Source organism: Gymnodraco acuticeps, unplaced genomic scaffold (genome assembly GCF_902827175.1).
Source record: "Gymnodraco acuticeps unplaced genomic scaffold, fGymAcu1.1, whole genome shotgun sequence".
NCBI classification, from domain to species: domain Eukaryota; kingdom Metazoa; phylum Chordata; class Actinopteri; order Perciformes; family Bathydraconidae; genus Gymnodraco; species Gymnodraco acuticeps.
In genome coordinates this window covers 258,437-277,500 of record NW_022991713.1, presented here as the reverse complement: position 1 = coordinate 277,500, position 19,064 = coordinate 258,437, and the positions used below count along the sequence as shown (strand labels likewise).

Sequence of the window (19,064 nt, the reverse complement as noted above, 5' to 3'; positions counted from 1 at the left end):
TTTTGCGTTTGCACCAAAAAAACAATCAACAAATGACTCAGCCAATCGCAGAAAGTATATGAAACTGCTCAAAAATAAGGAATTATTTTTGGGCAGTTTAGCCTTTGTTGCATTACATAGATATGAAGGTTGGAGGTTGGAGATAGAGAGGATGACGCATGGATGAATAAAGAGAACTGGAAACAGCATCCAATCCAATCCTGCTCTCGGCTCAGTCAAATGAATGGAGCGAAAATAACTCTGGATTGAGCTTTTAGGGCATTGTACAACCTTAAAGGCCTAATGATTTAAATCAGGACCATCAAAACGTTGATTTATCTCAATAAAATGTATACGCTAATTTACAGATTTACAGATAATTTAATGGAAAAAGTATTTTTGAGCCAAATAATCCTGATAATCACAGTTTGTCCACTGCGGAAATGTGCTTTATTGCCCAGCGCACTTCCTGGGGGCTTGGATGACACGTGTAAAAGGACCAAACGCTGGATTTGAACCAGCTTTGACGCAAAGGGGACAAGCTACACTTTTGAAGATGTATCATTTGGAACGTTATGATGCAATGTAGCAGCTGGATTTAGTTCTTAGAGGACCTGCTCCCTCTCAGAAGTGTTTCTTTATTTTAAAAGCCTCTATTCTGATTATCTCAATATTGTTTCTTTGGCTTCTCTCTGCCCATACAGACCAGTCAGGCTTATCGCCAGAGGGTCCCAGTGGACTGCAGCTCTGTGTTTCAGGATCAATCAATTATAATGTGTATCTATGTGCACGCATTTTGATGTTTTTGTGTGTGTCAGAGAGTGTGTGCGCTCGTCTGAGTGAGACAGGCCGAGAGATAGAGAGTTATATAAAAGGCACAGGAGGCAGAGAAGAGCTATTTAATGGCGACTTGGCCTTTTATCCAACATCATCCTCACTGGATTGGCGGCTTATAAACCTGGATGGACATGTGTGTGTCAGATGTGTGTCTGTGTGTTGTGCACATGATTGACAGATGGGCCGATCGCAATGAAAGGAAATTGATAAGGTTTAAGGGCCCCAGTGTTCTGCTGACAGAAGTGGAATGCAATAAGTCTCGTCCGTTGTACACATAGAGACACAAAGACTGACACATAGTCCAAGAGCCCCCCCCCCACATCCTTTCTTTATCATTGGCTGTTTTTCTCCATCTATGCTGGGTGTCTGAGCACATTTTCTGGGAGTCGCTTCCACAGTCTTTTTTTCCTTCTGCTGGCTAAGACCCATTTACCTCAATTACTGCGAAATGAGAGGCTGAGACAGAAAAAGAGAGAGTGGAATTAGACTGTGAGACAGCAGAAAACGTAATGTAGAACAGATGAAGAGGAGAGAGTGGGAGAAAAACAGCACATAGAGACACAGAGAGAGAGAGACAGGGTGAGAGAATTCCCACTTTGCATGTCTGGTTTCATAACTGTTTCCATTTATGGAGATGTGTCACTGTTTGGTGTGTGTGTGTGCATTCGACTGTGTGTTAATATGTGCAAATGCATCTTTTAGTAATCGCATAAATGGATGCAAATTGTGCTTCTTTGCATATGCCCAGAACATGTGCACGAATATGAGCTCCAATACAGTCGGATGGAACATTTCCACATATTCACTACCTGAGTTTAGGATAATCTGAGCTCATACTAATCACTGATAAGCACCCGCTGAACCATGAATGAATTAGTCATGAACATATTTGAGAATTAGTGCTAGTTTCTGAGCTGAGTGCGATGTTAGTCATATGGTTAATATATCATTTGCTGTCCAGACTGTGAGGTGGCATGCGATTGATGTTCCTGCTGATTTATACGAGTCATATTATTGAAACTGCCTGGTGACTAAAGGCAGCGGTAGAAGAAGTACTTAGACATTTACCAATACTCAATTGTAGAAATACTGTGTTACAAGTAGAAGTATTGCATTCAAGATAAAAGGACACACATATTGACATCAAAATGTAAAGATAGTGTGTAAAAGGATATCATATAAATAACACCACTGTATGTGTTCATCACAGCTGGTAAATCTGCAACTCATTTGAATGACTTAAAGAGGACACCGTATGCTCATGGATCATATTAGTAGTGTCTCTACTGGGACATGTCTCCATGCTTTATTTTGTCTCATACTGCCTGTGCTGCAACACCTCTTTTCACCCTCTGTCTGAAACCAGAGCCCAGTCTGCTCTGATTGGTTAGCCTGCTAGCTCTGTTGTGATTGGTCAACCGCTTAGCGAGTCCCGCCCCATAGACTACCACTGTTTTGGAGTGCTAGCCAATATAAGTGTTACATAGTGATGTAATTATGTAACAGAAGTAAACAAAGGAGTCCAAGGGAGGCTTTTCAGGCAGGGGGGAGAAACTCAGATTGTCCTTTGAGATCATCATGTTTATAAAAGTAGTGAGTGACAAGGATTAGCAAAGACACCCCTGCATATTTGCTGTTGTTACACCATTATTCAAACACTTTTTGACTCATCTCAGAGTGACAAAACACCGTTTGTATGAATTGATCTGCAATGTGACAAGGAGGCTGACGTAAAGTCAAACCATTTGTTGGCTAATTTGGCTTCTAGGGATACAACAATAACATTAGCCAAAAGGGATTGAGACTGAGAGCTCAATTACATTAGGGGTGCCAACATTCACTTCTAACAAAAGGCAAGGTCTACTGTAATGAGGAGACACACTTGAAATGAGGATGCAATTTGCCTGACATTCTTGGTTCCACGTCATTTGCATCATCTTTCTGGAGCTGTGATGAAACATTTAGTATACGCCTGTGTTGTCCTCATGCTCAGGGGCGGAGCCAGAGAACTTGCAACATCCTAGATGCACATTTGGCTAAAATCACAGTCACAAGTCTCTCATCTCTTTCATGATTGTATACACAGTTTGGTCATAACTAAGTAGGAATGCCCAAACTGTTAGAGTTCATTAGGATTCAGTATGATCAATGTAGTCTTACTAGGTCCTTACGTGTATCTGCATGCCATCAGCAAAGCTTTGTTGTACTGCAGTGTCGCTGTGAGTCCTCTGCTAGGGATGATTCAGCAAAACAGGATCAAATGAGGCTGAGGACTTTCTGTATCAGGCCGCACTCTGCAACCATATCCCATCCACTCCATGCAGGACTGAGATTCCTAAAATGTGCCTCGCCCCTTTTTGCTGAATGCATTACAGCATGACAAACGCCATATCAAAATGAGTGTAATAGGGCTAAATGAATTGGAAGGAAAACAACTTGTGACATTTGGGACTTTAGTGTGAATTGGGATATGATTCGTGATAGAGAGTGGTGCCGTGATGATGTATTTTTGGACTAAAAGCAACGGAAGTTGTTGATACTTATCACATTTTGTTCAGCAAGTTAACCGCCACATATTTACATCACTTTTATGATCCTTGAAGCGTAAATACAATCGGCAGAAGTACAAATCTAAGTTGAGGCTATAAACCAATTACATCCCTAGCTAAAGGCAGCTAATGGCGTTTACTAGTTTCATTAAGTCACTTGTTAACAACCACTGTTGTTGTTGTTGTAGATTCAAAGATTCAAAGGTTTATTGTCATATCATACGTTGTAGTGTGTAAAGAATGAAAAACGTCAGGTTCCTCAACAATGCAATTAAGATATAAAACACATCATTTTCTTTTTTTAAATCGGAAATGCACATGCTGGGTATTTTTCACGTATTTGATGTCATAGGCAAGGCAAGTTTATTTATAGCACCTTTCAACACAAGGCAATTCAAGGTGCTTTACAAAAATGAAAGACATTCAGACAAAGGCATTTAAAAAAAAGATAATAAAAGAAACATTAAAAGGAAAAATACATGAATAAAAAGTACATGAATAAAAAGTTACAGTGCAGTTTAAGATATGAATAGTTCACGCATAAGTTCCACGTTACTGATGAACACAACGGCTCAGTTTAAATTAAAAGCAGCGACAAAAAGAAAAGTCTTTAGTCTGGATTTAAAAGTAGTCAGAGTTGCAGTGGACCTGCAGGTTTCTGGGAGTTTGTTCCAGATATTTGGAGCATAATAACTGAACGCTGCTTTACCATGTTTAGTTCTGACTCTGGGGACAGAAAGCTGACCAGTCCCTGAAGACCTGAGAGATCTGGATGGTTCATCATTTAGCAGGAGGTCAGAAATGTATTTTGGGCCTAAACCATTCAGTGCTTTATAAACCAGCAGCAGTATTTTGAAATCTATTCTTTGACACACAGGAAGCCACTGTAAAGACTTCAGAACAGGAGTGATGTGATCCACTTTCTTAGTGTTAGTGAGGACTCGAGCAGCGGCGTTCTGAATCAGCTGCAGCTTCCTAATAGATTTTTTAGTGAGACCTGTGAAGACACCATTGCAGTAGTCGAGTCTACTGAAGATAAAAGCATGGACAAGTTTTTCCAAATCCTGCTGTGACATTAGTCTTTTAATCCTAGATATGTTCTTTAGGTGATAGTAGGCTGATTTAGTAATTCATAGTGCAACATGTATACAGTAAATCTCTTAAGTTTAACCTTAAAAGTCCCATGTCATGCTTTTCCGGTTATTACCCGTCCCCTTGTGTGTTACAGTATGTAGCTTGTTCTGCATGTAAACAGTCTGCAGAGTCACAAACCCTCAAAGTACACCCTGTAGCGAGTAAAACTCAAACGCAGAAAATACCTGTCTGTGCTGCCCCAGAACGCCTCGTTGGAGATTTATCTTTTTCCCTTGTTTACTTCCTGGGTTCTGTGACGTGTGAACACCCAAATCAACAACAAATGACCGGATTGGACCAATCCCCGGAGCACCTCACACACCAGGATCCCTTGGCTAACTAACAGGGAGTCCCCATTGACTTGCATAGAGCTCCCTGAACGCTTGTAATAGACGAGTTGGGATCGCGGAGAAATGCTGACCCATTCTCACAGCGTTATAAACCTTTTTCTTACTCAATATCAAGCCACACTTATTGTTTTTACTTCGGCTGTGAGTGTTTGTGTGTGCTCAGGATGAGATTAACTTGTTCTCGCTGTATCGCCGACCCGGAAACCTGTCCGCTCCTCACAGCAGCTCACAGCAACGAGCCTTGCAACGTCCCGACCAATTAGAGCACACTGGGCTCACAGGGGCTAAAAGCCGTTTAGGACAGAGAGTGAATACACACACTATACAGAGATGCTGTATGAGAAACCAATGTGAGTTTGGAAAATTGCACAATGTAAATCTATTCTAGTAGACCTCAACCTTTAACCATGTAAACCAAAAACATGTTTAAACAATTTTAACTTCAGGGTGGGATTTTCTCAGGCTGTCCTCTTACAAAAAACGACCAAATAGGTCGATTGTTTAAGCACCTTAGATTACGACCCATAGCCACGTTTTAAAGTGTAGCACCTCAAGTGGTCGTGTAAGAAACAACATGCTCCTGTTTATTCACAAATAACCCTCTCTGGAAAATCCTAAATTGTAGAATAGTTTGGCCATTAAAATGCTTTTTGATTAGATTTCTAGCGAGAAGTGTATATTGTACTTTTAGAATCCACGTCCAGTGGATGTGTAGGATCTATAGTTTGATAGATATTACGAAGATGATTTTAGGTCTCGCCAGTATAACGTGCATATGCGGCAGCTTCCATGTAAAGTTAGCGTGGGTGAAAACAGTATTTCCGGTCTCGAAGTTTTCATAATACAACCGGATATATTCCCCTCACTGTCAAATGATTACACACAGTGATATCTGCATTACTCATCCACTAAAGAACATCAGTTTATCCTTGTTAATTACACAATAGTGATTGTTTTAAATGGTGTACAATGCTTTTGTGTTTTTAACCTTCGATTCAGAGAAACAAATAGTTGTTTAGGAGTTTAGACACTACAGTTTCCGAAGACACTACACTACCCAGAATCCCCAGCTATCGTTTGGGACTACAACATCCGCCTTGCTTTACAAACCCCTTGATTAGTCATCAAGCCCTGTGATTGGATGTTGGAGTGGCAGTGCGACAAGGTTACGCTGAGCGTCAACAGCTCTTTGAAATGGAATGGAACCACGGCAGACTTTCCAAAACTGGAATTGGACGGGTCCAGCCCCCGGCTCCAGCCCCCCCCCCCAGAACTACACATGCTGGCTATTGTGTGTTTCGCAATATTATATGGCACGTCTCTTTATAAGACGTTTTCGTATTTCCCACAATTAGAAGTTGCCAGTATTAAACTGTGTACACCCTGGAGGTTTAGGGGATACGAAACACAGTGTTATCAAATTTAAAACATATAATTAATAAATGGGTGAAATAATATATCCACATGACACCTAAGGTCAGAAGAGCTTTGTTTAACAGCTGGTCTTATATCTGTGACCCCTCCTGTTGTTCATTGATAAGCCTGAAACATGCACTTGTCAAGGTTCAGAGGCACATTTTGCAAATATGGCAGTAGCCATCGATCATCTTAAGATAAGATAAGATATACTTTATTGATCCCAAGTTGGGAAATGTTTTTGTTACAGCAGCATACTACTTTGTTCTACTCCACTACAATTCAGAGGTTAACCTGGTATTTTTACTGCACTACATTTATTTGAGTTACTTTGCAGATTCTGATTAATGATGTGAAATATAAACGACCCTTAAATCAGACTTTAGTTACACCTGAGTCAAATTCAGGGAAGGTGATTGTCAAGTGCCAAAATAAACTATGCAATATATTGGACGTTAAGTACTTTGTCAGACTTCATATTTATCTGTGGATAACCCCAACGTTGTTTTCTTATTCAAAAGAAGACCTTAACTTAAAGTAATCTTTAATGTTTAAATAAAGCCTTATTAGTTTGTCTGTTTTGCACATCCTCCTGTTAATATCTTTGGACGTCCTGCATTAAACTGTTTTATTGTAGAGATCACTACAGTATCTTCTTGATATTTTCAATTTTGTATGTAGGCTACTCTTAATATTTAAATGTTTTCATCAAATAAAACTTATTCAACAACAAAATTAAATAACGTGCTTTAACCACTAGGTGGCGCGGGTTTAAAAAAAACAGTGGTGTAGTTAATAAAACATAATAATATCAAACATAATATGACTATTAACTTTATTGTGAAATTAAAACAGAACGGTAAAGGAAAATACAGTTTCAGTCTCTCGATTTGAAGCTTATGCATTGTACCATGAACCTAGACCTGTAACAGTCAACTGCATGGAGTTGGAAAGGCAATTAATTAATTAATTAATTAATTAAAATGTCGAACTCGGACTTCATTTTAAGGACATTTCGGCCAGGGATTTAGAGCTATATTTGTTTAACCACCGGATTGGCAAAACAGGAGAGTGTGTGCACCAGTCTGCCTTGATCTATGTATTCATGTCTGTGACACTCACAGTATCTGCTGCCCACCAGTGGCGTTTTCTCCTGGAGGCCAAGGGAAGCCAGGCTTCCCCTGTTTTTTCGGAGTGTAGTTATAATTTTAATAAATAAATAAAAACACTTCGTTTAGTTTCGGAAATTCTTTGTTGTGTGTTGCTGCCGGCCCGTCTCTCCCCCATTCTCATTGAGTATTTTACAAAGAGTGAAACAGCGCCCCTCTAGATGTTATGGTGAAACAGTAGATTGCACTCACTGTTGCGAGAGGAGGCCAGCCGAAATTGGCTTCCCTTGGTGAAAACAAATTGAGAGATTGACCAATCAGATGAGGCTCACGTGATGCCCCTGCCAACCTGTGATTAGTCAGGGCCATGCCAAGGGAAGCAAGAGGCGGTCGGCTTCCCTTGCCTCACAATCCAATCAAATCGCATCAATTTAGTGGTGCAGTGACGCGTCCTAAAACCCGGAAGTAAGCTACGCTCGGGTTCCCTCGACATGGGATTTCTCCATAGGATTTAGGAAAATAGCTCGAAATAAGGTCAGTGGAAAACGAACCTGTTAGATAAATGCACGTTGTGTTCAGTCGGATAATATCCACATGTCTACCCTACTTTTATAATTTTCGAATCATAAATCGAATCGATAGAAGATAGATAGTGTCACTGCACCACTCTCACCGCCGTTAGAAAGTAGCAAGCAACTGAAGCAAGTGCAATTATGGAGGGTGAAGATTTGGAGTATTTCCTCAAAAATAATTGTACTAAACTTCCGCTACAGCAGCAACAACAAATACAATCTGATGACAGGCCGATGCCCAAACTGGAGCTTTAAAACGTTAAAGGTCTCCTGATTTAGTTTGTGAATGAATGCTTATTAGAGTTTGGGCTGGAGAGTGCGTGCGGACATGTCGGTTAGATAACAGGCGTGTGTAAGTCCTGCATCTGATACAAATGTGTGTAACATTATACCGGGTGCTGTAATCACTCATCTGGTTACGTTATTACATTGACCACCACACCCCCGACCCAAAAGAAAGGACGTATTATTGGCTTCCCCTAATTTTTTCCCCACGCCACGCTACTGCTGCCCACAGCTGTTTTATAGAAGGAAAACCTCCTTCACTTCATGAAATCTCTGCAGCACCAGGAGGCAGCGGGAGGGTTAACTCAGCATCAGAAGAGGAGCGCGCAGTGCCTTCACTGTGTTTACCGGCTTCAGAATCATTAGAAAGGCTAAGAGCGACCGCAGGCTGATGTGTTTTAACCACACACACACACCTCCACACACACACACACACACACCTCCACACACACACACACACACACACACACACACACACACACACACACACACACACACACACACCACACACACACACACACACACACACACGATTTAAACGCAGACTTCCGTTCCTCCATGTTCCGTTGTTATCGTTTCACTGAGCGGACCCGCCCCCTTTTTTTTCTAACGCTCCCTTTTTTGGTCCATCTGCGGCGGTAATAGGTGTTGTGCGCTGTGATGATTCGGCTGTACCTTTAGTAATGAATATTAAATGTTCATTTGATCATTGGTTTTATTTTGAAAACGTCGAGACCGGAAATACTGTTTTCAACCCGTAACTTTACATGGAGGCTGCCGCATACTTCAAATCATCTTCGTAAGATCTATCAAACTATATATCCTACATATCGACTGGACGTGGATTCTAAAAGTAAAATATACACTTCTCGCTAGAAATCTAATCAAAAAGCGTTATAATGGCCAAACTATCCTACAATTTAGGATTTTACAGAGAGGGTTATTTGTGAATAAACGGGAGCATGTTGTTTCTTACACGACCACTAGAGTTGCTACACTTTAAAACGTGGCTATGGGCAGAGGTGCACATAACTTTTTTGCCCTGGTTCTCAAAGGAGCACCTGGAGATGTTGCTTGGTGCTCATCCTTAAAATGAAATAAACCGTAACTTTTGAGGGGGTCTTTATTTGCCAGACACACGCGCTGAACACACATGCAGAGGTGAACACAGAACACACATGCAGAGGTGAACACAAGACAACATTAGCACGACCAGTAATCCTACAAGCTGTCATCACTACCCTCCTGACTGTTCTCCTCACTGTCTTCCTCTCTGTCAGATATGGTAGCTGATGATGTAGGCCTACTTCTTTCTCTCTGGTTGAGTCTGCGATTAGCTGCTTGCATCCACAAGTCAACAGCTGGTTTTGGGTCGAAAGTCTCTGTTGTCATCTTAGACAAGTGGATGTAATCAAATAAGTATGTGAACATAACCAATAACCTACCATAGCCAATAACAAATGAATGTAACTTATTTTATTTTTGTTGTTCATATCTTATTTTACCTTAACATTTATTTATTTATGCATTTTTGTATCTCTCCAGTTTTAAAGGATATTTTTGGTTACTGTCCTATAGTATGCATTGGAATGGTTTCAAACCTGTTTATCCCAATAATTATAAAGGAGTGCCTTAGAAATATGTGTTTACATAAATTGTGATCAAAACGTTTGAGACCCACTGAGATAACTTAGACTAAAGTGAACTATCTAAACACTCCTTTACCTCACTGAGCTGTAGTTATCAGCCTCTCAGTCTGACTGGAGAGGACTCTCCCTCCACATCATTGTAGAAACATCTTCTTCTTATATCCGTTAGAGCAGCTAGCACCAGATTCTAATAACAACTGCGCCGGAACCAGTGCACCCTCCCTCTCTCCCTCGCATTTTGTCTGTGAGCTGTGGGTGCCAGATAAGCCAACATCCCCCATTTTCATCACTTACAGCGGCCATCGTACAGGGCAAATGAAACGTGTAACCGGGGTGAAAAGGGTGTTACATTTACTTAATTATGAATGTTGTTAAATCAAGACCGAAAATTAGGATGAGCCCCAACGGTCAAAAATGTTTTTTTCCCTTTCAGAACTGTCAGCGCAGCGCCTCCACAGATCTGGCGCCCTAGGCGAACATCTATAACGCCAGTGCTACGGGCCGGCCCTGAGTTTATATGCAACTCGCAAATGTCTTTCTCTCTCTCCTCTCTTTTCTCTTCTATCTTCTCTCTCTTCTCCCTCTCTCAATGTTGGTACGCAAATGCGCCTTTTTTCAAATGACCCGGTGCTCTTTTTTTGGCGGAGGTGCGCATGCGCACCAGTTATGTGCAGCCCTGGCTATGGGTCTTAATCTAAGGTGCTTAAACAATCGACCTATTTGGTCGTATGAGTTGGAGAACTTGTTGGAGGCCAATATACACTTTATGTACCATAATGTTGGATTATTGCAGAATGACTGTGATGTTTTCTTTCTCTAAGGGAAACATTGCATCCTGACTCTGACATTGAACCATCAAATCACATAGAAGTAAGTTAGGACAAATGAGATATGTATCGCAAGACCTCACATTTCTTCTATTCCCAAAGATTGTTTGTCATTTATTGATTTAGAAAATAATCGTCTTTGTTTGAATGATTATATTTGAAGCATGATCTCATGTAAATCGACAAATGTACGTCATATCAAATAAGAAACTTTCCAATAGCTATTTCAAATTTGGCAAAAATATTCTCATTGTTTTCATATTATCAGCAGATCAAGTTTGCTCAGAACAGCAGGACTGTTTATCCAGATACAAAGCTATTCCTGACCTTGGAGATCTTGATTCAAATGATGACGAATACTTATCAAGCTATGAATATTCTTTCAGTTGATTCATAAGATAATCATTCCAGCACTAATATCATTCTTCACACAATTCATCAGATAGTACTTTAAAAAAAGGATTAATACAATTTTTGTAGAACTCCAGAAAAAGAATTGAAATGTTCATTAAATAATAATATATCAGCCTGCCTTAATTCAAACATGTCCCGCTCTCTGCAGAACCCTAATTAAGAGCTGCTCATTAGCATTTGCCCTTGAGCCTTGGTGAGGACAGACCTGCTGCTCAGAGTAACAGTAGACTGAAGTTGAGAATGAAAATATGAGAATACATTTTTAAATCTCAGGTTACTATTATGCATTTTCACAAAGCACAGTCACAGCAGGGATGGAAACAGATAGTTAGTTATTCAGCTGGGAAATCTCCACATAGACAGCGCGTGCAGATGAGCTGGCGGGATCATTTTGACAGGATTCAGTGGAGCTGTATTAAACTAATCTCTCTCTCTCTGCCTGCATGTCGGTCTGCATTTCTCTTCATTCGACATTTTCTACCTTTCCCTGCCCTCCTTTCAGAGCTGTTTCTGGATCATGTGGTGCAGAGGACAAAGTGTGCCAGACACATGCATTTCTCTCTCTCTCTGTCTCTAACATACACAAATACACAGCAGCTGTTCTTATATGGAAGGTGACCCCTGTGTTATTCAGCAAACAAAAACAATGAAATTACAGTAGGCTGATAACACCTGTTTGGACGACACCAAACCTTCAATTGAGGTTTCGTGTTGCGAGGCTTTATGGTTTATTGCACTTATTGTAGTTCGCTTTGTAGAAAAGCTGTATGCAATTCAATGTATTTCAGTTGCTTCTCCACCTCCTAATTGTCACCGTCCTCATTTCCTTTCCTCTCTCTGTTTATTTTCCCTGCAGAGGATCCTCCCTGGTTGCTGATTTAAAGCTCTGGTCCTCATCTCTAGCCGGGGTGGATAGCCCCCCCCCCCCCCCCTCAGTGAAGAGCAACATGACCCAGGAGGGGCAGGCTCTGCCCTCTCCCACCCCACCAGAGAGCCCAGTGGAGCCCGATACAGCCACCAGCGACCCCCCCATAGAGACCCAGGACACGCTGAGGGTGGCAGAGAAGGACGAGATAGAGGAGGGGAGAGGAGAAGAGATCAGAGAGGGAGAGGGGGAGACACATGGGGATGTACAAGGGAGGGAAGAAGTATTGGATGAAGTAGCAGAGGGTAAGTTAAAAGAGGAGAGGGTAGATCAACAAACAGATGGAGGGGGGGAGGAAGAGAGGGAAGGGACGAGAGCAGAAGGGTATGTAAATGTGGAGGTGAGCTCAACGAGGGAGGAGGAAACACATGAGGAGGAGGAGATGAAAGAAGACGAGGAGGGGAAGGAAGAGATGCAACCGTCTACAGAGGAGGAGGAGGAGGAGACCCCCCCTCAACAAGCTGGGGGGTGAGTTCACTTCATCATCATTTATGGAAACCTTGTGACTACATCTGTGACCTCTAGGGGTCAAAGTGTGATTTTCTTTCTGTTCACATGAGAATCTGTACAAAGAGAAAATCACATGAACTGCTCATTAGCTAAGAAACACAACAGAAACGCACACAGCTTTAATATCCTCAAACACTTTGGTTTGTGGTTGGACAGAGTCTGTGTATGTGTGATTTAGCAGAATAGAGTGCAACTTTGTTATGCTTTTAATGGTAAATCGTTTTTTGTCAGTGATTAAATCTGTTATATCGTAAACTTCATTAGCATTTTACAGAATGAACTGGCAAAAAGCCTCAATGAAATGAGCGGAGAGCAAACAAACAGAGAGAGATGGTCTAATGGCAAAGAGCTGGAGGACACAGTAAAGAAACCTTTAACCAACACAGGTAGGGAAGGGTCAGTGAACAGTTCAAAGTGTGGCACATGTAGACATGTCTATTCATTAGTGAGCGCTTTGTTAGAACGAAGTACATATGAACTACAGGGCCATTAGAAAGTGCGGACCAAGGCCATACGCTTCTAATCTTGTAATGTTACATTCATGAAAGTGAAAAACGATATGTGTGTTTGCCCAGTGATTCAGATTGCTTTCAAATGTCATTCAACCAACAAACAAAACAGATACATTACAAAAGAACAGTTATTACGTTAGTAAATGAAGATGTTTCACTCGTATGCAAACACAGAGAACTCTTCTCTTAAATACAAGGAATGAAACAGCAGAGGTTTGACAGACCAGCTTTTCACAAAGAAGCATATTGGAAAGTGCTTTTGAATCTTTCATCTAGCTTCAATTGTCAGTGAGGCCATTCATGCTGAAATATCTTCCCATTGTGTGAACTGAATGAAGAATGATTTCAGCTATGAATATGAATGAATAAAACCCTTCCTGTGTGCCACTCAACAAAGAAATGCTTTAGTCATATGCTAAAGATCATCTCCTTACTTTCTTTTCTCAACAGACTCGCAAATGGCATAGGTGGTAATGAAGAAGACGATGAAGCGGGAGAGGAAGAGGAGGAGGGAGGAGAGGAAGGGGGGACTCACTTGGACACTTTTAGCTCTAACTTTGAGACGACTGTAGAACAGGCCGACACAGAGGTAGGAGGAAGAGGAGGAGGAGGAGGAGGAGGTCCAGAGAGAGGGAAACCAGGACAGTTTCAGCTCAGTGTTTGAGCACATCGTCGAGCAGGTGGACGCTCAGGATGAAGAGGAAGATGAGGAGTTAGAGGAGGAGGAGGAAGAGAAGGGGAGGGTTGACAACAAAGACGGATTCAGCTCCACCTTCGAGCGCATCGTGGAGTCGGCCCTGCTGAGGGGCGGGACCTGCTACAGCAGCCTGGACTCTCTGGACGTGCTGTCGCTTACGGACGAGACGGACAGCTGCGTCAGCTTCGAGGCGCCACTGACGCCGCTCATCCAACAGAGGTCGCTGTTACAGGGGCCCGAACCCCTGGAGCTGGAGCTGGAGACCGTCCAGGAGCAGGAGGGGGCCGAGGCCGGGCTGGACTCCCCGGGCGAGGGGGAGAACGCCTTCCCTGGAGCTGGGGCTGGAGTGGGAGGGAGCCCCCTGAGGACCACCATACCTGGGAGCAGGTCAGAGTTTGTGCTGAGTCAGTCCGGACGCTGGACCATCCCTAATGGATACCACTCTGACTCCCAGAGAGGATGTGGAGCCATGATCAACTCTGTCAGGTAAGGTGGCAGGATTAAGGTTATTTTAGTCTTTATGCCAAGTTATTAATGTGTATAATATATATTTTAAAGCACCCTTAAAGGGAGAGTTCAATTAAAAATCTAAAATGCATATACTTGTGAGTGTTTGAGATATCAGCCGTGGAGATGTCCGCCTTCTCTCTGATATACTGGAGCTAGATGGCACTCAGCTTGTGGTGCTCAAAGGGACAAAAGATACATTTAAAACATTTAACACCAATGTCTCTTTCCAGAAATCAAAACCTGGTCTCTCAGAGTATCCACTAATCCATGTACTATTTTCTATATGGTATTTCTCGTGCTATCGAACTTCAAACTCAACAAATAGTGGCTTTAAATATAATTCAAACAACATGCAAAATGCCATTTCCCCTATTAGAGCTTGTTGCAACTGAAATGTTTGCGTGCATTTTTAGACATATACTGTATCATGATTACAGATTTGTTAAGGATGGCGGGTGTGATTTTTTTCATTTCTAATGCGTTGCCCAGACCCTAAGGTTTAGGATTAGCTTCAACTGGCATAACAGTTAAATAACACACTTTCTGTTCATCATAAATGAGAATTGAACTGCATATTTCAAAATGGCATGGTAACTTTTCCACCATAATCAAAGTGTTAATGTTGAAGAAACTTGGCTTATACACAGCCTTGGATAAAGAGTGCTTTTTGAAATATGAAATTTCCCCTCCTCGACTCCTTGGTCCTCGGTCCTCCGGTAGTGACCCGGAAATGTATTTCAGCGCGCCATTTTGAAGGACGTCTCATTTCTCTAAATGCACACCGAGGACCGAGGATCGAGCGTCGAGGAGGCTCTCTGGATGAGCTCTAACCGAGGATACACTGATGGTTCCTCCACGGCTCCTCCACGGATGCATTTCCGGGAACGGTGGAGGCGTGACGCACGGCTGGACTTATCTCAGCCAATGACAGCTCTGCATGCATCCCCTGGATATTAATTTAGAAACTGCTTTCATCGCGTCGCGATGTTTCCAGAGAGAACAGCTGTGAGGTCTGTGCAGAAAGCAGAGCAGTGTGTATACTATATATCACTCAGTATAACAGGCCTACTCTCTTTATTTGCTTTAGTTTAGTAGATATCTACAAACAAAGAGTCGATATTGTTCTAAGACCATTTAGTGCTTCACATAATAAAATACACAACGGCTTATGCTTTAGGAGCTGTAGGTGTGTGTTGTACAGTGTGTAGGTGTGTGTTGTACAGTGTGTAGGTGTGTGTTGTACAGTGTGTAGGTGTGTGTTGTACAGTGTGTAGGTGTGTGTTGTACAGTGTGTAGGTGTGTGTGGTACAGTGTGTAGGTGTGTGTTGTACAGTGTGTAGGTGTGTGTTGTACAGTGTGTAGGTGTGTGTGGTACAGTGTGTAGGTGTGTGTTGTACAGTGTGTAGGTGTGTGTTGTACAGTGTGTAGGTGTGTGTTGTACAGTGTGTAGGTGTGTGTTGTACAGTGTGTAGGTGTGTGTTGTACAGTGTGTAGGTGTGTGTTGTACAGTGCATAAATGCGGCGGACAGACGGGTCTCAGTTGGTTTGGTGTCCTCTGCTTACTTTTAATAGGCCTACTTGTAAATACAACTTTTGGCCCGTAATTTCAATTCCCCATTTCAGCGACCAGAGAGAGGGGGGGGATATATCCAGTCTCTGATTGTGTTACGTTATTATGAGAGTGCTCTCATACTTTAAATTGTATATATATAAATATATGTGTGTGTGTGTGTCATCTGTAGCCTGTTATTGTCTCATTATACCGCACTCTCAATGAATTCAAAGTAAATATGTGGGGGAACAATGTTCAGCTGATCTCACAGAGATACAGCGCTATGACAAAACACTGGACAGCTGATGCAGCTGTTGCCACGTAATAATGAACGGACGTCTCTTTAAAATGACCGCTCAGAGGAGAGGAGTTCTCATTTCTTTAAACGTCTGCTGCTTCCCCTCCTCTCTCCTCGGTTCCCCTCCTCGGTCCTCCGCTCGCATATCCTGTGGGCGGGTCTAAGTCTCGAGGAGGGGAACCGAGGAGGGGAGTCGAGGAGGGGACATTTGAGTATTGAGAAGCCTCTAAGGACTTAAAATTAAACAGGGAACAAAAACTAAGATCATGACAATATCATCAGCTATGATACACAAAAACAAACTTAGTTATTTAACCTTTTGCATGCATACATGTGTCCTGCTGCAACCAGGCAGTGAAGGCACTCATAGATGCTGTTGTGCTGACTTGAATATTGGTGCGATATGCTGTGAACCAGCAGGTGGCGTGAGCATGGTGGGACCCAGCTGTGGGCCCTTCAGAGAGGGGGAGGTTGGTTGGGGGTGAATGGGGTGGTCCGCTGGTTCAAAAGGAAGTCGTTTGTCTATGCGTGTAAACTCAGTTGGCAGGCAAACACATACCAGTCTACCCAACCAAACAACATCAAATGCTAGGCTCATGTTACTCAGTTGAAGAATCCTCAATATATTTGGAAAAGGAGACAAGGGAAGCTGTCATGGTTGGATAGCTTTGTGCACTTTAGCGTGAACGTAACTTAAACAGCAACATGCAAACAAAAGACAGTATTGCAGAAAATTCAAAGATGCAGGAGGAGAGCTTTTACATGTTCATGCAGTCACTGTTTAAGCAGGGTTGCTGCCTTTGTTATAAAACCGCTCCTTCCCCTGTTGGTATTGACTGAGAGCGATCCAGACAGCAAAATTCACGAGGCCTTCCTGCACATTGCTGCAGCTCTATTTGATTCCTTTAACCCTTTTGCCTTGAGCATACTTGCACAGTAGGGAGAGATAACCTCGGTGCTGCCAAATTACACAAGATGTATGCATGACAAAAGACCTTCCTTGAGAGGAAACGGCATTTGCAGGACTGCTGTGGTGGGTTCATATTAGAGATTAACACTTGAAATGTATACAGCAGTATGGAAATAAGACACAGGGTGCCTGTCAGTATAATACATCACTTAGGTGAGCTGAACAGCAGGAGTACGCTTCTTTTCGTCTCAGATAGCCAGCTGATAATAAACAATGCTGAGATTATAATGCTTTGATATCTATCTCCTCCACTTTGTCTATCATTTGCATAGACCCAGAGGAATTGTGGAGAATACAGCAACAGCTGCCGGTACTTTCTTTCATTTAATTACCTTAATAGCACTTAGGAAGGTTTAGGAAGAGCCACTGAAGGGGGAGGTGGTAACAGGAACCATATGGGAAACGCCATGTAACCTGAACTCTGGCTCTAGGTCTGTCTGTCTGGCTTCATACAATCGCTGTGGCTGGTTCTCCGCCTGCAGGTCCTGCTACTCAACTCCTGGAGTGCCAAATAGACATTGGTAGTATGAAATGAAGTCCAAATAGAGTACTTTACTTAAGCAGCGGTGCAAAGCAACTAAGTAAATGTACTTGTACTTGAGTATTTTGATTTAGTGCTACTTCATACTTCTCTTACAGTAACCTGTAACTAATATCGTCAAATACATGTAGTAAGTAAGAAGTACATTCTTACTTACTACATGTATTTGACGATATTAGTTACAGGTTACTTTGCAGGTTAATATCAGTTATACAATTATACATCTAGATTCTGATGTACTATTATGAATTTGGATACCCAACAGCACATAGAGCAATTCAAGTAAGCTCCATCTTTACTAACTGCAAAATTAAAACGATGAATGGATCACTAATTATAAGCCATTGAAGGAGAAATACAAAATACATTTGTACTTTTACTTAATTAAGATTTGTAATGCACTACTTCTACTTGTAACAGAGTATTTCTACACTGTGGTATTTTTACTTAACTAAAAGATCTAAGTACTTCTTTCACCACTTGAGAGCAATTTTGAGGTCTGTTTACTTCTGCAACACAGTGACTTCACTATGTAAAACTCTCGCTTTTAGTGGCTAGTGCTCCAACACACTGTAGGTGATAGGCTAAGGGGCGGGACATCTTTAAGCGGTTGATCAATCACAAGAGAGCCGGCCAGCTGACTGGGCTCTGGTTTCAGACAGATCCTCTCAGGTAGCTGCTGGGATTTCCTCCCCAGGCCCCCCTGCTGCTTCCACATCTCAGTACCAACTATCCGATGAACCGAGGATTTAAAATGTCGGCCCTCCTTCTCATACTCTTCCCTCTCCCTCCGTCTACAGATGTTGTCCTATAAGCACGGTCTTACTTCCTGACCACCAGCGCCAAACTGAATGAGCTATTGTTTATGTCATGACATCATCGTCTTCAGCTTTCCTCTGCGCAGCAGGGTCTCACAGTGAATGTGTGTGTGTGTTAAGCGAGTGATTATTGCTCTATGCTAGCCAGTCATTTGAGCACTTAAATCTCGAGTGGATACATCTGCTAGTCAGTCTTAAAGGGATATCTTAGGGTTTAAACACACTCCCAGTATCCAATTCATCGTGAACTAAAAGTGGGTTTTCAACAGTACTTTTTCTGTTGTTAAAATCAAACAAGCATTAGCAATTCAATGCAAGTCAATGGAGGTAAAAGCCATTGAACAGTTGAAGCTCAGTCAAAGTTTGTTTGGTTTAAATATTCCCAAAGGGGGCACGCATGATTTTGAAAAGATTGCTCTTCAGTCCAATTTGTATTGAAGTACCTGAAAGTAGCTTGGCTATAAATGCTAATGATAAAGCCGCAGCACCAGTGGAGGTTTATTTTCTGGATGGGCTCATAAGAGGACAGCTCACAGTGAATAGACAGACAGGTTATTATAAAATGCACGTCTTAAAAGCATTTGATCATACTGTCTGTCAAATGGATGTG

The 19,064-nt window shown here is 42.0% G+C and overlaps 1 protein-coding gene across 1 annotated transcript in view; it reads left to right on the top strand.

Moving 5' to 3' along the window:
• psd2 (pleckstrin and Sec7 domain containing 2) overlaps positions 1-19,064 on the top strand; it is a 52,692-nt gene that overhangs the window by 9,425 nt on the left and 24,203 nt on the right. The window contains 3 exon segments of the mRNA XM_034198944.1: positions 11,978-12,514; positions 13,519-13,669; positions 13,671-14,251. Of these exon segments, the coding sequence (XP_034054835.1) occupies positions 12,069-12,514; positions 13,519-13,669; positions 13,671-14,251 (1,178 nt within the window). The 5' untranslated portion in view covers positions 11,978-12,068.